Source organism: Pygoscelis adeliae, unplaced genomic scaffold (assembly GCF_000699105.1).
Source record: "Pygoscelis adeliae isolate BGI_AS28 unplaced genomic scaffold, ASM69910v1 Scaffold67, whole genome shotgun sequence".
NCBI classification, from domain to species: domain Eukaryota; kingdom Metazoa; phylum Chordata; class Aves; order Sphenisciformes; family Spheniscidae; genus Pygoscelis; species Pygoscelis adeliae.
Genome location: NW_008825271.1, coordinates 6,900,691 through 6,921,526, shown reverse-complemented (window position 1 = coordinate 6,921,526; position 20,836 = coordinate 6,900,691). Strand labels below are relative to the sequence as shown.

The window sequence follows — 20,836 nt, the reverse complement described above, 5'->3', positions numbered from 1 at the left end:
CCGCTCTTCTGAAGATATACGGTGTGTATACTGCAAGTGCTTTGAAGCAAGTTTTTCATGGTGCTTGCTCTTCAGAGCTTCTAATGCAGACTTTGTCACAGTTGGTTTCTTAAATATATTGTACTCCTGTATACAGTGGTAGGCTGTACTAATTCATTTTATAGAGTAGTTCATTCACAACCAGGAGTGTGTCTTTTGTGGAGAGTCTTGATTGAAAGTCTTCAGCTGGCACTCAGTAAGATGGTCTCTCTTAGAATCATATAATATAGGAGAGGAAAAAAAATGTACGTGCTTACTAACCTTAAGTTTGTAGCCTCTGCTTTTCTGTGCCAACAGTTCTTGGCCAGGTCTTTGTTTTGTCACCCTTAGGACCACTTTGACAGTTCTTTCAAATGAGTTATTCTCTTATTTTGTGTCTGTGTTCCTCAGACCTGTCTGGTTCATCATTTATGAAGGAAATATTCTCATAATCTCTTAATTGTTTAATTTTTATAAGAGAACAGACCTATATCCATATGCTTATGTATATATGCACTGTATGTCTAGGTAACATGATTTTTAACATCTCAGCAATGATTTGGAGTATCCCCGTGGAACGTTTTAAGTTATATTTTCAAGTTGTAAAACTGATATACCAAAAGCTTTTGTAACATGCCAAGAGGGTGTTTGGGAACAGGCCTTATTGCAGGTTCCCATTGGAGCTGTTAGGCTTGCTTTATTCATTAACTAGGCTGGAGCTGAGTTAACACTGGAGTGAGGCGCACCAGACGGGTGCCACTGGAGAAGACCTTTCTTCATAAAACAAAGAGAGCTTTGGCTGCTTTTCTTGCTGTCATCTCTGCTCCATATCTGTCACATGTTGTGAGTTATCACTGGTGGCCTTTCTTAGGTGGTGGCCCTTTGCAGTCCATATTATGTAAGAGAGTCCTTAAGAGATTTTATTGCTTAAACCTTGCTGGTTTGAACTAACAGTGGAGATGTCAGTTGACACCCTGTGCTGCATTGCAAATTCCTTAACTGCTTAATTCCCACCCAAACGGAAAATTTGAAAACAAGTTGTGTTGAAAGAGATTTTTGTCAAGCAACAGCAGCAAAAGTCTGCCCCGGAATAAGATTGTTTGAATATTTTCCTTTTCGTTATTTGATTTAGATCAGCTTAGTAGCACATACATGTGAAACTGATTTATTGTTCTAAATTAGGAATGAAAACTGTTTTGAAGACTTGTTCTTAATTTATAAACCCAGTGACCAAAATTTTATCAGCTGCGTTACTGAGCTGTGGAAATCTTTATATAAACCAGTTAGTTGTAAATAAACAGATTTAAGCATAAGAGAAGAATAAATTGTAAGTAAACATGTATAAGAGCAATCCTTAGTAAAACTTTTAACTCGGCTTTTTACTTAATACAGCAACTTTAACATTGCTTTTTCTGTATTTATTTAATTCTATCCAAGATCAGCTTGACATGTGTCTCAGAAATCTTTTGACTCCTAGTAAATACAAGATTACATAACCTAAAAATAAAGAACGGTATCTATAAGATTTATAAATATATAGTAGATGAGCAAAAAGTGCTGTCAAACTTAGCATAGACTTATCCTTTGTTTCAAATTAACTTCCAGCTAAGGAGAATTAACCTTTCTTCTGGAAAGTAAAGATACAGAATTTGAGTATAATTGATTGTTTAAATCAAGGTTTCTTCCTTTCAGATTTAAATAAGAATTGATGATTCTGTTTATTTTGGTGTAAGCCAGTCCACTTTAACTAAAGGTGTGAGCTTATTTTTCTGAACCCTGGAAGTCAGATTGCTGAATTCCTTGTTGCTCACGAGAAATGGATTGAGAAATGTCTTTGTAGATGTTCTCCTGCTGTAGCTCCGGGCATTGAGGAGGGAGCGCACACGTCAGATACAACTTCTAACTAGAGCAGAATGGCTGAAAGCCAGTTAGTAGGATGGAGATGTGTATTGGTTTTTCCTCCTTCCTCCCCTCCCTCCCTCCGCAAATGCGGTTGGCTTCTGATCGCTGCTGGGATGTTCGTTCTTTTGCTGCTGCTTACAGCTGAAAGGGGGGACCTTTGGAAATGTATTTTAGTTTTATGGTAGCGGTCACATAACATGTTAGTAGACTCCTGGCTGCCTGTGCAGATTCAGGTGGTGCTTCTCTTCAGTGTGCATGTGTGTATATATGTATGGATTACATGCATGTATCAATAATGATGTATTCTGAAGTCCTGATAATAATAATATTGTTATTATGAGGTAGTCTTTAGAGAAACAATGAAAAAGAGAAAGTAAATGTTTGTCAGGGTTAAAGCTGGTATTTTCTCCAGTCATGTTAAAAGTTCTTCTGTAGCTTGATAGAAACTATGGGCTTGTGGCATCAGCTTTTGGTTGAAATTCTCTGGCCTTTTTTTATACGAGGCTAGAATTGACCTTCAGGGTCCCTCTTGGCTCTTAGTGTTAATCCCTTTGTGGAAATGATCGTGAAATAATAGCTGTTAGAGCCTAACAGAGATCTTATAATAGGAAAACAAAACAAATGTCAACGATTATGAAAGTGACTTTAAATTTTGACCCTACATTTGAAGGCATTGCATAAATGTAATAACATATTGTCTCTGAATAACATGGAGGAATATAAAACATACTGAGGTGCTTGTATGATGCCTAGAATTAGAGATAGCCATAGAGCATAATGAAAATGTCATCTTATTCTTCTAAAATATGTTAACCAGGTTATGGTTAAAAGAATTTAAAATGTGTCATTGAGCTATTTCTAACTGTTCAAGTTCCGTGGGAGTCACTTTTGCAGAAAACGTGGTTATATACTGTAAAAGATCAATCTTTTGTGCTATGTTTCAAAGCAAGTAGGAACAGACGGAGGTTTGCTTTTGATACAACACAGCATTTAAAATTCTAGTATTGTGAAAAGGGTATGTATTATTGAAAGACTTTAGCGTGGAGGTTTTTTGGTTTTAATATAAAGTTGCATTAGGATTAATATTTTTTTTTATCATGCTGTTAGAGATCAAAGTATTACTATAGTAAATAATCCTCTTTGTCTAACATATCTAAATCTATAGTGCTAGCTTGCATACTGTGCTCCTTACTTGAGGAGAAACCAAGAACTGATTGTGGGCTGTCTGCCAGTAGAACAATGGTTCATCTCTCCATGTGGGAAGAGCATCTTTTGCTGGCACAAAATAGGATTATACCATTGCCAGGAGTCAGTGCCACCTTTGCCATTGTACCATTGCCAGGAGTCAGTGACAGCTCCTTGATTATTGCTTTTGTCTGTGACAATTGATCCTGTGTGGAGAACGTGTCCTTTCTTAAAATCATTCAGTAATGATCCTATGACTTTTATAGTGTCTATACGCAATGTTTACTGCCAAGATAAGCAAATGTGATGTCTTTGTGTGTGTGTAAGGTTGCCATATCTTTGTATTCATGATTTTATATATATGTATATGCATGCACATGCAAGCATCTAAACTGGCATGTTGAGAATGAAAGTGATTTCTTCTCCAGCTGTTGTTGTCCTTGCATGGCTGATGTGGTTGTGCTAGCACCCTCAGCAAAATATATTTAGAAGTGCAACCAACTAAACATAGATAACAGACCACTGAAATTATATGTATTAGTATATAGTTTCCTACAAGATGATGCTAATTCCATTTCAGTTGTTTTTCTTCTCAGATATGCTGCAATAAATGCACAGAATCAGTAGAAATAACTTATAGGGAAGAATTATATAAAATTTAGTGTAAACAAGGATATTTAATATGAAACAATGAAGTTGTTTTAAGGTAACAGTCTGGTAGTATTTTTATAGCACAGGATAACATAAAAACATAATTAGACTTTAGAGTTCAAGCCAAGTTTGCCAGTCTGCATTGATATTAAATGCAAGACATTTTGTCTAGCCAAGATCACCCAGTGAGCCTTGTGTAGTTTTTAAAAAAATATCTGTAGCTTTCGGAGTACTTTGGATGCACAAATGTTAAGAAAAGGCACTTAGGTAAATCAATACGTATTTCGCCTTTTCTCTGAGTGTTGTTTAACTGCTGGTTTGAGATAACCGTAAGGCTGAAGAGCTCAGTTGGCTGTCTCATGAACTGTTCTTAATGAGCATTATGTTCTTTTCCCCTCTCGTTTTTCTAGGCTGTTCAATTAACCCCTAGACGATGGCTGAACCTGCAGGAGTACCAAAGCAAAAAACTAATGGCAGACCATGGGGTTACAGTTCAGAGGTTCTTTGTAGCTGATTCTGCAAATGATGCCCTGGAGGCTGCTCAGAGACTAAGTAAGTTGACTGATAATGGGAGGAATCTGTTTCACCAGATAGCAATCTGGAAAATAAATTGCTTTCTAATAAGTTGTACACAATCTTCAAACTGACACTTATTGAAAAGGTTTGATATATTATCCAGATGATAAATATATGATTAATTTCATATGTGAACAAGTCTATAACAACAGTATTTCTTTAGAACTTTATTTCTAAAATGTTTTGTATGCAGCATGTAACATGAAGTCTTTAATTAACATTATTTATGTAATTTGAATAATTCAGAATAACATAATGAATGCTTGCTGGGCAAAATTATTTGTTGTTGTATACTTGACATAATTTAAGGAACTGAAGTAAATGAACTTGTGTAAAAACTTGTTTTCAAACAAAAATTTGAAAAGCAAAGGAAGAAACGAGTTGTGGGCTCTCCGTTTTAAAAGAAATTCAGAATCTGGTTGGACACAGTTGGCTTTAGCTGACCCTGCTTTGAGCTGGTGGGTTGGACTAGACGATCTCCAGAAGTCCTTGCAACCTCAACTGTTCTATGATTCTATGAAGAAATAAAATATGTACGAGAGAATTAATATACATGTATATTTGTTCACATGTATGTTTGTCCATATGGAGAGAAAAGAAAAGGCGAGTTGAGTTACCTGCCATCACAAAAGGACTTGACAGTGGCTGGGAGAGAAGACCATGCTTCTGGAACTTCATTTTGGTTCTCCGAGAACATCCTCATTTTAATGCGGTGAACATAAGATGACAATGTGGGTCAGAAATGAATTTATGTAATACCTTTTCTCTCAAAAGGAAATGTGTTCAAGTACGTTTGTCGCCCAATTCTAACTCTGAAAGAAGTTTTCTACTTTTTAAAGTTAATAGTAGTTTGCATAGTTTTCCTCTTTTCATTTAGCTTTTGTTAATATTAGTATATCATACATCAAAATGCCAGAGGACAGACATTATTGTAGTCTAATTGTGTAGTAACAGGAAGGTTTTTTGTTTCATGTTTTACATAATGTACAAGCCACTTAATTAAATGCATTTCAGCTTTGCACACTGGAAAGTAAATTAACACAACTTAACTCATACCAAAGATCTCATCAGACCTCAAGTAGCTGAACAGGATTCGCATAATGGCTTGCTAAATCTCTGTAACTTTATTAAGGTGATACATTTTTAAGTAATCAAAACCTTCTTATGACAGCCAGTATATTTGGAAAATCTATTTGAAACAAAAACATGAAATGCAACTGTTATGGTCATTTGGCAGTGCAAAATGAAAAATGCTGACACAAACCAAAGCTCATAATATTGGAGGGTTTCCTCATGTCTGGATGTCTGAGAAAATCAAGAAATGCTATCTGAAGCTGTGACAGGTTTTTCACAAATCTTATAGCACTTAAACTCTCCTCTTCATGATTGAACTCATAAACGGATTGGTCTATCCAATAACTATTACTATTCTCGATCTCTATAACTATTTGGAGAAATAAATTACTCCATTAAAGGCAGTGAACCTCTTCTGGTTTATGATGCCAGATTTATTTTAAATAGCCTCTGTAGCTTGCTTGCTTTGCAAATCACAGAAATATTGGTCTATAAAAAAAACTGTGTTGAAATTTAAATAATCAAAAATAAAATCTAAGACCAAAAATTATTTGCTAATCGAACTTTATCAGGTAAATTGTATGTATTTTAACTAGGTTGGCTTGTTAACACTTCAAAAATTATAGGTCAGCAGTACCTTTCTTCATTTTATGTAACTGCATTCAGCCATGTGGCGTCACTGGGCATTAGAGAATTGTGGTTTTTAGTGTAGAAGCTGGTTCATGTTGAAATGATTGACACTCCATTGATCCACTAAATAATTAACAACATCCTCGTAATCATTCTGATAGTGTGCTGTTGTCGTACTTTTAACATGCACTTTGAAAACTAAGCATCGAGAAGTCAAGTTTTGCTGCTGTGGTCGTTGTTGTTCCAAGATTTCATCAGATTTATCTTCTTTATGATCCTTCAGACTAGTAGTATCTCTGTCACTCAGGTTTATCTGCACATTTTCATACGGGCTGCCATCTTCTGAATATGCAATCACACAAAGTCAAAAGTTACGGGTGAAACAAAAAACTTCAGCCTACAGGAGGCACAAAATATTCCAAAATAAAATAACCAATGGAGGCAGCTTTGGGATCTTGATAGACAGGTGTTCTGCAGTAAAAGATGGTGAAAGGAGAGGCTAATCACCCCTGCGGAGTCCTGCTCAAAAATCTGGTGTTTTAGATACTGTATGCCACATTGTAGCTGTCTTTAGCTTCTGCAAACAAGAAAGGATGCTTGCCAACGCATTTTTAAGGTAAAAACAGAATAAAGTTATCAAAACGTGAAAGTCAAAGGTTCAGTATTTTTCTTGTGAAAGGAGGTTCTTTCTATAGACCTGTCGTCATGAATACAGGAGAAACAATTATTTTCCTTTATAGTCTTACAGCATTACATCACTCGCATGGGTCTGTCTGTGTGTGTGATAGAGGTACAGATAAAGGGATACAAATTCCTGACATGGAGGTCTTTGCAACGTGTGATATTCACAAATTAATTTCACGATTTCACTAAATACTACAGGCTTGACAGAGCTGTCTGTACTGCTGCAGTGTCTGTGATCACCAGTTTTGCTGTTGTTGGATGTCCTGTTGATGCAGTGGAAAGAGATGGGATTAGATCACTTTTGCTGCTGTCTTCACTTGTCAGGAAGGTGTTAATGCGTGTGTTCTTGCAAGGGTTTGCCTTTATCCAGTATCAGCAGTTCTGTTACAGTTTGCTCATTTCCTCTGTTGCACTCTCTATTTTTATTAATACGTACACTGAATACACTGAATATTAATTTTCTCAGAAAGATTTTCAAAACTTACCAACAGTACAAAAGGCAGTCTACAAGGAATTTTTAATGGAATTAAAGGATTGGGGTTTTTTTCTTCTAAGATAAGAATGGCAGATGTGAAGAAAATTAAAATGACATCACTAATATTGACTTCAAAAGAAGTTGTACACAATAAGGAATACAGGATTAGGCCCCAAGGAATTCATTGCCTTTTAGGTGCTAAGCAATTTTCAGGTGTAACTCTTGTAGAGAAGGTGATATTTACAGAATACCAAGAAATGCAGTCACAAGCGGTTTTGTGTTTCCTGTTAAAATTCCTACGTTTTCAAGAGAGGAAAGAAAAAGACATTGTGCTGTTTTGCTACGACAGCGTGGTGTTGCTTGATCTGCCATCTGAAGAAATGCAACCTATAAACAAGTTCTTGCAGTTCTAGTGCAGCTATTTAACAGAACAAAGTGAAGTATTTGGGAGCTGAGTTTTTGTCTGAAACATAAGATCATCTGATCTGATTCTCACTTAATGCAGCGGTACATTAAGGGCTTGTTTAGCCAGAGAAGGCATTTCCTTTCTTGCTATTTCTTTTCCTCATACTGTAGTACCGATATAAGGGAAAAAATCCTCATATACGCATACATATACCCAGACTATTAGGGTGTGCGCATTTTCGTTGCTTGTGTTGGGCAGGTGCACTGTGAATCATTTCAGGGTCCATCATTTTCTCTAGCCTTCCCCACCAGAGGCCCTTAAGTCTGCTTCAGCTCGTGCACTGTTCTTTATGTTCTGCCTGATGGAGAAGTTATTAAGGGAACCATCATTTTAAACTAGTAGGTGGACAAAGCTGAGAGGGATTATAATTACGCTGGAGGGTGTTACTATGTACTGTCAATTGGCTCTTTGAATCAGTAGAGAACTTGCAGAGGTGGTTGAAAATACTGACAATCCTAAATGGATGCTGGAAGCTTGGCATGCGTTTCTTTTTCTGATTTTTAACAAAAGCGATAGAGTGCTGCCCGTTCCCACTTAGAGTGTTTCATTACATTTAGGAATCGGTAAGGTGCAGTGTTCACACTCTATCACAGAGCAATGCAACTGAATTGAGTGCAAGGCTTTTATTCACTCTTCTTTAAACAAAATATAGTCTCTGCATATCCTATTTCTGTTGCCTTATGCATGAGGGATCTCATAAAATTCAGCTTTGGACTAAAGGCATGCTTTTTATATCAGGCTGGAAAGGTAAACATGTATTTTATAAGGAGCAGAAGAGGTTTATTGAAGCCTCTTGCCATGAGGTCATTTACCTGTAACTTACTATTCACCATTTTTTAGAATATTGAAAGAGTTCTCAGTCATGTGATCACCAGTCTCCTTCCTATCTCAGCCTGCTGGGTTTTTTCCCTTGGCTATGTTTAATTTAGATGGAAGGCTGCATTTTTAGATGCTATTTTAGATTCCTTATCTGAAAGTTCATCTCTCCAATACAAGTTGGGAAAACCACTTGAAAGCAATGTATGTTTAGAAGGGATAAAAAATTGATTTTTAGCTTAGTAATGTCCTTTTTTGTATAGATTATGAAGAAATTGTTGGTGATAATGCTGTCTCCATTTAATCTAAGGAAAAATGAAAAAGGTCCTTGAACCTGACGTTTCTGACCATATTAGAAATGTGAATTTCGGTTCTTTTTTGTTATACCTGGAAGAGCTTTTCTATGAGTATCCTGTACAGACCAGCTCTCTGTTGTTAAAATTATCTTTAAGTAACTTTATTTGCTCCTCAATATTTGAGTTTGTTGGCTACTTAGCTGATCTTTTTTTACTGTCATCATGTGCTTTGCTTACACGATTTAATTCACTTTCTTCTCTCCATCAGGATAGGTAGGAGAGGAATTGCCTCCTTCAGCATTTCTGTGATTTCCATATTTCTTTCCATTGTATGGTTCACTGTGTAGTAGTAATTTTTCACCTGTGCATAATGAGTTATTTCTCAAAAAAACCCTACGTACTTAGTGGTTATAACTAGTTATTTTTTAGAGCCCCTTGGATTATGCTTCTCTGCATATGTTGAAAAATCACGCGTTGCTGAAATAGTGTTCCATGGAGCTGTAAGCAAAGAACTTGCTCACGGTTAAGGAGCAGCCCTCCCATAAGTCCTCTTATTTTCACTGACAGCTTTTATTAAAGTTCTTTATACTTAAATTATGACATTCTGAAACTATCCTTTCAGGCAAAATAACGCTATAAGTTATTGACTAATATGATTCTATTCTCAAATGGGTAAGTATTTAGAAAACAACCTTTTAAATTTAATAGAAAACTAGTGGTGGATGAGCTGCCTTTGGACCGTGTTCAGCATTACTAAGCATGAGTATTTCTCTGTTCCGTGTAGCAGGTTTCCAGTTAATGGATTTTTGCCTTATCTGAGTTGTAGATTCCCTCTAGTCTTAGATTTCACATTTTCCTGCAACTTTTCAATAATAGGAAATGCCTGTTAATACTCTGTTACTCCCAGTCTTCATAGGCACCTCTTGAATGCATCCATTTCAAAGCTCCACAAAATTTGCCGTCGTCTGTGGTTTTAATCTCTTTCTGTCCCTTGTCTAACTTCCTATTCTTTCTTAGAGGCCTTTCCTCATTGTATCCATTTTCTCTTGTTTCTTCCTAATGCCATCTTCCACCTTATGAGTTGTGATTGAGAGAAGCCTCTTCCTTTTTTGTGCTAAACAGTCAGTTGTATCTTACCCTACTTACAACAAATATTTAGCAATTCTGTACTGCTAAAAGCCACTGTATGTTTGTGTGCGTACTTTTTTTTTTTTTTTTTCCTTGCTGAAGTGCTTTGCTTAGGCCACCATTTACTTGACATAGCGGTCATAGAAATTAATGTTTCTGTGTGTGATCAGAAAACAAATAATGATCGCTAACAGTTCGAATAATACTTTTTCTATATTTGTCCGCTTTGAAATGGTTTGATTTTTGGAAAAATTTTCCAAATTTAATTGTTGTGCCAACAATTTTAAAAATGTCATTCATGTCTGAAAATGATGAAAATAATGAACTAGAGTAAAAGTTATGAAGGCAATGCCTTGTATGTTACCATTATTTAAAGTAATTTTTTGTGGGAGGTTTAATAATATGTCAGTGATACAATTGATTTAACCCATCTACTAGATGAAAAATCAGTCATAGAAAATCAGAGGAGTTAGGAAAGGTGTTGAAGGGTTGTATTCACTGAAACCTGCTTTACTAAGGATTTTGTTAGAAAGTCATGGCGAATTTGCTGTGATATAGCTATAGTACAAAGCTGGAGTATAGTACTTATTTGATAGTAGCTCTTTTTACGGACATTCTTCATTTGCTCTCAGATTGCTTTTAGGTGTGTTAACTTAATCCGTCTTGGAAGCTAAACCACACAAAGGCACAATTAAGGTGGAATTAGGGTTTCTATTTGAGGATTTGTCCTGGTTTCGGCAGGGATAGAGTTAATTTTCTTCCTAGTAGCTGGTACAGTGCTGTGTTTTGGATTTAGGATCAGAACAAAGTTGATAATGCACCGATGTTTTAGTTGTTGCTGAGCAGTGCTTACACCAGCCAAGGACTTTTCAGCTCCCTGTGCTCTACCGACTGAGCAGGCTGGAGGTGCACAAGAAGCTGGGAGGGGGCACAGCCAGGACAGCTGACCCCAACTGGCCAGAGGGACATTCCATCCCATGGGACGTCATGCTCAGTACATAAACTGGGGAAAGCTGGCCAGGGGGGGCCCGCGGCTTGGGGACTGGCTGGGCATCGGTCGGCGGGTGGTGAGCAATTGCACTGTGCATCACTTGCTTTGTGTATTATTATTATTATTATTTTATTTCAATTATTAAACTTTTTATCCCAACCCACAAGTTTTTCTCACTTGTGCTCTCTCAATTCTCTCCCCCATCCCACCGGGTGGGGGGGAGTGAGCGAGCGGCTGCGTGGTGCTCAGTTGCTGACAGGTTAAACCACGACAGGATTTCATACACGATGGCTGTTTGCCCTGCTGCGTAGCAGGACCTTTCTCACTGGACATGAGCCCTAAAATACTACTGCTTTCACCTCTTTGTGTACATGTTTTGGTTGGTTTTGAATCTTGTACTTCCTGCTTGTTCTTCCTCTCCCTTGCTCCCCTCCTTCCTCTGGGTTTTGTTTTGCCAAGAAACTTTATTTCATGGAGGCTGCTGAGAAGTGGCAAAATTTTAAGCACAGCAGTATTTAAGCAGTGCATTATCCTTGGTAAACCCTGCAAGGGGTCTCTCGCTTAGCTTTACTGCATGCCTCATTCCTCCTCTTTAGCTTAGCAGTGTTTTTTCACATAAGCCCTTGGCACCCGTGTGAAGAACAGGCAGCTGTCTAACAGCACACGCATTTGTTGGTAATGGCCACATGTGTTGCATCCTGCATGCCAGAAAAACAGGCAGCAAAACTTCCAGCTTACCTAACTGTGATTTTGAGTTTTATTATTTTTGAAACAAAATTAATACAAGATTTTGTCGAAGCTTTCCACTGGGTATTGTGTTGTTTCAAGTTGAGCGTTTCTGTTTCAAGTTAAATTACAAATTGATGCTTTTTAAATATTTTAGGTATGGAAATTCTTCGAAGGACCCTCTGTCTTGTGAGGAATTACAGAAATGGTTAATTTCAAATGCATTGTTATGAAAAACAAATCTGTTTTGTTTTTCTTATCTGTTCCCTTTGTTAGAAAATTACATGCTGAGTGAGAGTTAGTAAATGCAAGCTTGAGACTGCTTACAGTAGTTGGGTATTTTATAACCATTCTTCGTCACCAAATGTCTTCATATTCAATAGATTTATAGTAATATGAGTAATGGCTAGGGGGCTAACAAATCAAAATCTCATTTCAGATGTTTGACACTAATGTTGTGCTGACTTATTGTTCTCTGTGTTGGATTTCTGATCAAATTACCAAAATAGCTACTTGGAAGTAACAACACAAAGTAAAAAATACTCTAGAAATGGGATACTGAATTTTATATTTAATGTGTGCCACAGAAAGTGGTCATTTACAAATTTCAGTTGTGTTAAATATTTATTAGTGGATTTTTGTTTATAAAACAAGGAGGTGACAGAAGCCATACCTCTTGATTCAGGAATTTTAACAGGTGGTAAAAAATGCAACATTTCACAAGGAAGGTACAAGATGACTGCTGGTATTTATTCCAGACTTGTCACACCATATTTTATAGTTCTTCAAGGTAGTTTTGCAGCTGCAAAACAATAACCAGATGCGTAATTGAGAAGCAGCTGCATGAAATTTTCATTTTTTTATGCATAAAATCAGAACCATTAGACACGCTTTATGTATAAGGTATGAAACACTAAACGACATTGCTTTCTCTGCAGTACTAGCAGCTGTGCAAAGGAGAGAAATCACACCTTCCACATGCTCTAGATGCCCATCTGCTTCTAAATATTTGGGGGCCGATTACTGAAACTGAATTTCGTTCCTCTCTGTTTTTTTGTTTTTCCTTGTTTGTTAGTCTGGCTTGCATTGGAATGTATGTGATAAAGCGTTTGCTTTGGTTTTTAATTTGTAAAAGCCTGTGTAAACCACCTGTGACACTAAATAGTATTCCCCCCCCCCTCCAAATCACCTGTCTTTATAGCTGCTGTTTTTATCTGAATGCCACAGTGTATCCCCTTCTGGGAGTGTCCGTTCCTGATGGAAGATAAATGAGTTGTGCTGGTTTTTTAGGATTCTGCCATCACTGACTGCATGTGTTTCAAGGCAGAACTGAACCCAAATTTTTCATTTGGTATAAACTACAGCACTGTTGAAAGAAATACCAGCTTGTTTGAACAATCATTTAGTTGGCACTTGCATTGTAACAAACAATACGGGTCAGGAATAAAATAATGGTTATTGTCCAGAAGCCATGTGCCACTTTCACTTACTTCCTGTGAAGCCTGATGTATTTAATTATTTAAAAGAAATCTGTGTGTTGATAGTTACTATAGCTTAGCACATTTTTTGTAACAAATAGTGCAAATATTATGGGTTTAACTTGTGACAGAAAAGATCTGATTCTCAGCTGGCAGTCCATTTTTCCTCCCTGGGCCTCATTACTATGGCGGTATTGGTGGTGTGATATTTGGGGTGACTGTGGTCAGAAGAATCGTGCTTCTTTTCTTTACATGGCATAAACCCTCAGCAGGAGAGATGTTTTAGGTATTAATTTTGAAATAGTGTTTATTAGTTAGAAACTTGAAATGAGATGACAAAGCTTCTGAGATTGATGGGTCTGCACTATGTAGTGCTGCATCTTCTATGTGATCAGTCTGTCAGTGTGTAATCCCTTGTATCACTTTCACAAAAAATGTAATTGACACATCTGTAACATGTGGGGTGTGTAGTTTTTATTTTAAACTTTTTATTTTAAACTTTTTTAATGGGAGTACTAGTAGCAAAGTCATGTTGAATTGAATTAATAGAAAATCTAAGAGCGAAGTGATGACAGTCTAGAATTGAGGATAGTTTATACTTAGCCCTTCTTTTAGATCCTACTAGCAAAACTCTTTCATATGGTCAGTAGTTTTGTAGTAATTTTTTTAAAGAAATACATAATCTGTTCCCTCCTCTGTACTGTGGACATTTTTACGCTTAAACCTGATTTTATTTGAGGCTGCAGTTTCATCTGCAAAGGGGACAAATATGACATTAGTTCTGGTTACTGCCTCATCGTTCCTAGGTGTATGGAGAGACCTTTCATTTTGTAGTCAGGCCCCAGATGATTGGCACGATAAAAAACTGGAGGAACTGGGCTAGGTTTAGAGAAAGGAAAACTGAGAAACTTTACAGACAGTGAAGTTTTGAGTAGTGATATGTCCCTTCAAATTAATAGTTAAACTTAAACTGAAAAAACAGCTCTTACTCAGATGCTTTTCTTCAATTGAATTATTGCTCCATCTTCTACCATTTTCTGAGTGTTTAAGACAACAGTTCTGGTTATTGCCCTGCTTTGATACTGTTGTAATTTCCCTGATCTCCACTAGCGTCCCGCAGGTGATGCAGAGTACAGCAGGAAGGTACTATTGTTAGATAACCGCTTTCTGTATATAATTCAATTGAGGAGGTTCCATTTTTTTAATCTGTCAGTTGTTTCTGTTAAATTTGTTATACCTTTTGTCTTTATGGAATAGGTGGTGGTTTAGGATGGACTGTGATTGACATGTAAGGATATTAGTTTGTACATTTGCTATAAAAAGCACATGGTTTTGAACCAAGCCAGAAATCTTCTCTCACAGCTGGCCTTACAACTTGTACAAAGCTCAGAGAATGCACAGCATACAGCCTCCGTACCATGATTCCCTTCCCCTCTTTTCCTCCCTCAGCCTCCTCCAGTCTATGAAGTAACCTTAACCGATATTTTGCAAAGGTTAGGATGACTTGCAAGAGCTTGTTTTATCTTTAAAGATGGGAGCAATTTACAAGCTGATATTCTGAATACATCAGCAGTTGAGAGGTATGATCATAAGAGGCTGTGATTTTTTTTTTTTTTTGGTAGATAATCCCTACCTAAAATGGTAGAGCAGTTTTTGAAGCTGAGGATGTTCTGACATTTTGTTAATCTGCTACTTCATGTTTGAGAAAGTGCTGTGAATTTAAAACATGTTTATCTACATTTCTTCAAATATTTGCAGTTTAAGAAAAGTAAAATATTTCAACATACTTATGAATATGAAATATGTCTTTGTAGCCCTGCTGGATTCAATTGGGAGATATTATCTGACTTCCTGCATCACAGTATATTTTAAATGAGGCTTTAACCCTTAAGAATGTCATCACAAAAAACATTTAGCAAGAATCATGTTCAGGTTATCCAGAAGTTAGGTATGCTCTTATTTTAAGTGATTTCTGTTTTGTTAAGAAAAATCTGAAGTTGTCAGTTTTACCCTATGTGTGGTATACTCTACCCTTTCCTACAGTTAAAGTCAGCTGTTGTTTCTTGCGTCATTGTGAAGGAGAACATTTTTCTTGGACCTCCCCTGGGCTTAGTTGGACTGCTCACCTGAGTAAGATAAATAGGGCCAAACTTCAAGCTATAAATCTTAAGCATTTAGAACAATAAATATATTTAAGAACAGCCCCAGGATTTTTGCAGAAAGAGGAAAGGCAGGCAGCCATGAAAAGTTTACTGTATAAATAGTTAACAACATAAAGTCACTGGGAAGATTCACCATTACTGCACTGCGCTTCCCTCTATTCCCTGCCAAGTCTTAACCCTCTATTCCTCCAGTTATTCATCTGTGTATTTTAGTAGTAGCTTTCCTAATCTTACTGTGTGTGAGTATTGTGCTCCACTGAAGATTATTGTCATAATAATCCTGATACTGTGTCTGCATGTCCAGCACCCCCTCTTGTTCTTGTTACCACAGATAAATCTTTTACACAGGTTTAGCTCATTAAATGTTCGGTGTGGTTGATTTTCTTATTGGCCTTTCCACATCTTACCTTCTGCATAATACAGCTTTTGGTTTGGATATGTTGGGATAAAAGTGGAACAAGAGAGACTTGAGGCTGATTACTGCAAATTTAATTATTTTATAAAAAACTATTCTTATAAAATTTCCCCCCTGTAAGTACAGGCTTATGTCTCATGCCACAAAGTAATCTGCCATTTAAATATGGTGATTAACGTGTGCTATAAGTAACTTGCTTATTTTTATCTTTTGAGTGACATTCCTATTCGAAGTGCATATGCAGATAGTATTTACGTAGTTATTTCTTTGGTCCATAAGGAGCTAAGTTAGATGTTTAAAGATGCTTTCGTACTGAAAAGATATTTAACAATTTTGAGATGAAAAAATTTCATGTATTTTCATATTTCATGTTGTCGGTTTCCAAAATGAGACTCCTGTGTCTTTTGAGTTTATTCAGCTTTGTGTCTGTTTCCACAATTTTAATGTTATGGGTTCCAATTTATGGCTATTGTTTATATTGAGTTTTTGACATTTAGTATCCTGTAAATAGTGATATGCACGCACTTCCATAGACTGTAGTAAGCATTCCTTCAGAAAACTCTAGGCTGATGAAGAAACAAAATAAACCAGTCAACTTAAATACTAGACAGAGATTTTTAAGGGCTAAGGTTCAGAGGTCATTTAACAGGAGTTGCGTATCACTGAAGTTATTATATGAGGTGATACTTGTCAGTTGTGCAGAAAGGCATGCAATTAGTGCAGTTAGCAGGTAGGGCAACGTTAATTATATGTTCTCTTGTCTCTCTATGAATTGTTTTAGCTATTTAGATCCCTCTTCTTTTGCCTCTTATTAGGTAAATTATAGCACAAGAGACTTTCTGGGAGTTAACTGTGACCGTTATTTACACAGATGTAATTTATACTGCCTTAGATACGATTTCTGAACTTGGCCTCAAAGTGAGAAGGTTGAGAGTGGAAGAGATGGCAGAAGCATGAACAAAACATCACGCAAAAACTTTGCCTTTTAAAGAAAAATTGCCCTATTCTGTACCTGACACTTCAATAAAATCTGGAACTATTTTCTGCAGAGTACAGAAAAGTAACAATCTACACTAGCATTCTTTTCAGGAGTTACCTCTTCTAATTTGTAAACCAGGCAGACACGATTAAGTGACTGCGCAGGAGCCGAGAAGTGACTTTTCCGAAGTGGTAAAGCAACTTGCTGACCTTAAGTTAATGAAATATTAACCAGTTCTTAACAGTCATTGGGATGTCCAAGAGAGCATCTGTTTTTGAGGATTCATAGGAGGGGCCGTTGAGGTGGTGCTCAGGTCACATATTTGTCACTTAAATAGCAGACTAGCTGAATGTACAAACTCTCAGCTGGACCGTGGTTATAAAGGTGGGGTACAGATATGATCATCTACTGCTGACAAGTTCAACACGGATTTGATTTACAGTCCTGCTCATCTGAAGCTGAGAAGTTGCTGAACGGCACAGTGCGTAAAGAATGTGAACACTTGAGATGTACTTGCTCACCTGTTATGTCAGTCCCTTTATAGGTTCAACACGGGTTCAAAACACTTAAATCAGCTGCACGTTCTCTTTCTTTGCAAACGCTGTTGCTGCTTATTCCAGTTTTGCATTTTTGCCCAGAAAAATTCCCTTTATATGTGAGTAATTGAGAAAGCTGCAAATTCCAGTTTGGTACGACTGCTCACTCATTGTGATTAGACTGTGCAATTTCATTAAAATATGTAGAATTCAAGTTCCAAGCATAATACCTACCTGCAAAGTCCCCACAGAGCTCATCTTGCAGTAAGCCTAAATGAAACAGCTTTGCTGATTTCAATATCATATTGAGATGCATCTTTCCCTGTAAATGCTGACTGCCAACCAAAAGCTAATGCCTCTCTATTGCTTTTTCACTCATTTTTCTAGGCTAATTTAATGTTGGGAAACCTGAAAAATATGAGGTCTAACTGTAGTGTATGTAGTTATATCTTTGCTGCTAAGGTAGTGATTGGAGCTTGAGATATAAATGCGAAGCTGTTAAAACTGGTGAGTTGGATGTATTCCCTCAAAGGACTAGGAAAGGCCTACACGGGACAAGCTATTGTATGAGGAAGGCAAGTAGGCTTCTAAATGATCAGTTCAGCACTACTAATAATTGAGACTTGTGCCATGTGCCTAGTGTATGTAGTGCTCTCCGTATCTTTTAACCAACTAAAAAGCGCCTTATTGGATACCAGAATTTGGTTGTCTTATGTATCCTCCCTCCTCTTTGCAAGTTCTAAAAAAGTAACTGTTGATCTTAAGGAGAATCACAGTTTGTATTCCTTGGATTTGAACTTACCAGTGGTTGGCCTCACTACAGACTGTTTGGTCATAATTACACAGAATTTGCTATGCCATCTAGCAAACTGTTCTGAATAAAATCTTACGTGACAAATCAAATGCTGAATTGATTCAAATGAAATGCTTGGGCAAAGCTGTGTAAGCCTTTCCAAGCTCACAGAGTAAGAGAGCTTAGAAAGACTGGAGCAGCCAAGGGAGGCACTGGAAGGCCTGCAATGGGCAGGAGGTTCTTCTGGTCCTAAGTGGGTATTTGTGAGGGGGTGTGTCCTCAGCTTTCCTGTGAGGTCCAAGAGTGACTGTAAATCAGCAGTTCGTAAGCTCAGCTTTCTTCAAGGACTTAATTAGAATTTATGCAGGTAACACAGGAAATTTGGAGTCCATGAGTACCAATAATACCTGTAGGTGTTAGGGAGCTTTTTTGTTTTCTGCCAATATCAACACTTCATTCTGAAATGCAAGTTACGACCACAATTGAAGAAATTTAATTATTAAATTCAATAATCTTGGTCACACAGTGGGTTAAAATGTGTATTTAATAATAACAATTAGCCTATTAGAGCACACAATATTTCTCATTCAATGATTAACTATTATATTCAGATAAGATGATAGATGGCATTATCACCTGATGAAAGATGTCTAAGGGGCTCACTGTCTGCATGGTGAGCATGGGGAAGCTTCAAAACTTTTAAGTTACAAAGTTTATCTTTGAGAATTATGTGAAAACATGAAATGGAACATAATTTATTTTGTTCTAGAAGTTGTGGCTTTCTCTGGTGACTCAAGATTGCTCTTAAAAGGTACTATAGGTGGTCTTCAGTGGGACGTGGGCAAATCTCAGCATCTGAGATTTGCACAGCTGTTCTGTCGGTTTTACTTACATTTACTCACTGTTACACAATACTAATAAAAATCAGGAGCTTTTCTGCTACCTGGTGCTTCTCACTGTGACGGTGTAGCCCTGTAATATGGTATTGCTATTGCTAGCAACAGGCCATAAGCTTTGTACAGTTTGCAGAGCCTCAGGATTGAGGCTTGTCAGGCTTTCTCTGTCACTTTTCTTGACCTGCTTGTAACTTTGATTTCTTTCTAATTGACCAGGTATCTGTGGCTAATTTGGTTTACTTTTGTTTATCTTTGTATGATGCCACTGTGGCTTTACGACTAATGTAACCATGTAGCATAGAGAAATACAGACCTGGTATAATAAGAGGCTTTGAGAAGTGGAGACATAAGGTGGGGTCTAGCAGAGTACAGGTATGGGGTGATGAGAGACAGAGCACAGGCTTGATGCCGGAGATCCCACAGCAATGAATAACTCACCGATGGTCAGTTAAAGAAATGCAGACCATGAGCAGGATAAAACAGTTCTAATGTTTACAAGGAGAACAAAGAATTGGTATCTAACGTCCGTAAAAGGCACTGTATATAATAAATTCAAATGACCATGGACCAGTGAAAAAAAGAGCAAATTTTACAAGTGTGTGGATCCTAGAGTGAGGAAGAAGAAACCATCAAAATGAAAATCATATTCTTCCCAACAAAGGACTCCAGATGGTGATGACTTGCTCTAAGAGCCCTAGACCAGAATGAGACCGTCGACCTTAGGACCCAGAAGAGCACTGGAAGGATGAGCGTAACACCAGGAAAAGGGATAGAAATTAGGAAATAGTTGTCTGACAATTTTAACTGCATTGTTATTGAAACTTTTTCACATACAGGTATTCTTTCTTGTTCTATAATAAGTAAATGTGGAATAAAAATTATTTTTTATTAGATTAAGATTATAGTTATATTTACATTATATTGTTGGTTTTATATGTATCTAAATATGTAAGCTGTGCTTTCTCTTTGCCCATAAACAAGGTTTTGAGTGTATCATTGCTAGTAGCACGGGTTTATGCAAATACCTAACAAGTATGAGTATTGCTTCCCTGAAGCTCAGTTTCTGTAACTCTAGAAGGTTTGTGAGGTGTGTGTGGTCCTCTGCAGGAGGCCAGTATTTGGGATTTTTAAACACATCCCCTGCTTTTTTGTTATGAAACCACAGTCAGTACACTGAGAGCGTTCCCCACTTGAAAATATTTTTTTACAAGAACAAAAAGACAGTTTCTTTTGTATATAAAGAAAGAAATAGGCTTATGTGCGGGAGTGAAGGATCTTAAATAAAACATTGTCCTTTTTCTACTTTAGTTCAACTGGGAAAATCAATTTTTGGTTCTTCAGCTGCTAAGAAAGACCAAAAGGAAAAACTGACAATCTAAACAAAGGGCAAGGTGATATGGGCTGCTTGCACTCCTGTTCCCTGGTGTGCTTCATACAGGCACTTTTCCAAGCAGAATACATTTACAGAAGAATCAAGAGTATTTTTTTTTCCCCTCTGAATCAACAGTGTTGGGAGTAAAAGTGACATGAATATAAAAGTAAAAAAATATTAATTTATATTAATTTTGTGGAGTTCTTTGGTGGTAATATAGGCAACAGTTCTCAGATGTGTCAGGTTCCTCATTGCAGAATACTTATGTTTTAAAGAACTGCCATTGATTTTACTTCTCTAGAGCTGGGCAAAGCTATCAGGTTTTTTTAAGCATGTTATGTAATGCAAGAGAAAAAAATATTCAGTCCCACGTACAGTTAAGAGTACTTTTATTCTTGCTTAAATGCCTTGCAGGATACATACTTGAATTTTCATATAAAAACTAATTTCAGTCACTGTGGAGGGAACCTTTATGGAGATTGGCTTTTCTGCTTTGTATTGAATCATATTTTTACCTTTAATAAATAAAACGTGATTTATTCTTGTAGGCTCATATTTATGAGAGGAGGAGATTAAAGTGTCAGCAG

At 37.0% G+C, this 20,836-nt stretch overlaps 1 protein-coding gene across 1 annotated transcript in view; it reads left to right on the top strand.

Annotated features, from left to right (window-relative positions):
* The window catches only part of SUCLG2 (succinate-CoA ligase, GDP-forming, beta subunit), a 125,733-nt gene that overhangs the window by 14,359 nt on the left and 90,538 nt on the right, over positions 1-20,836 (top strand). Inside the window, exon 2 of the mRNA XM_009329850.1 lies at positions 4,167-4,308. Within this exon, the coding sequence (XP_009328125.1) occupies positions 4,167-4,308 (142 nt within the window). The remainder of the gene's footprint in view (positions 1-4,166; positions 4,309-20,836) is intronic.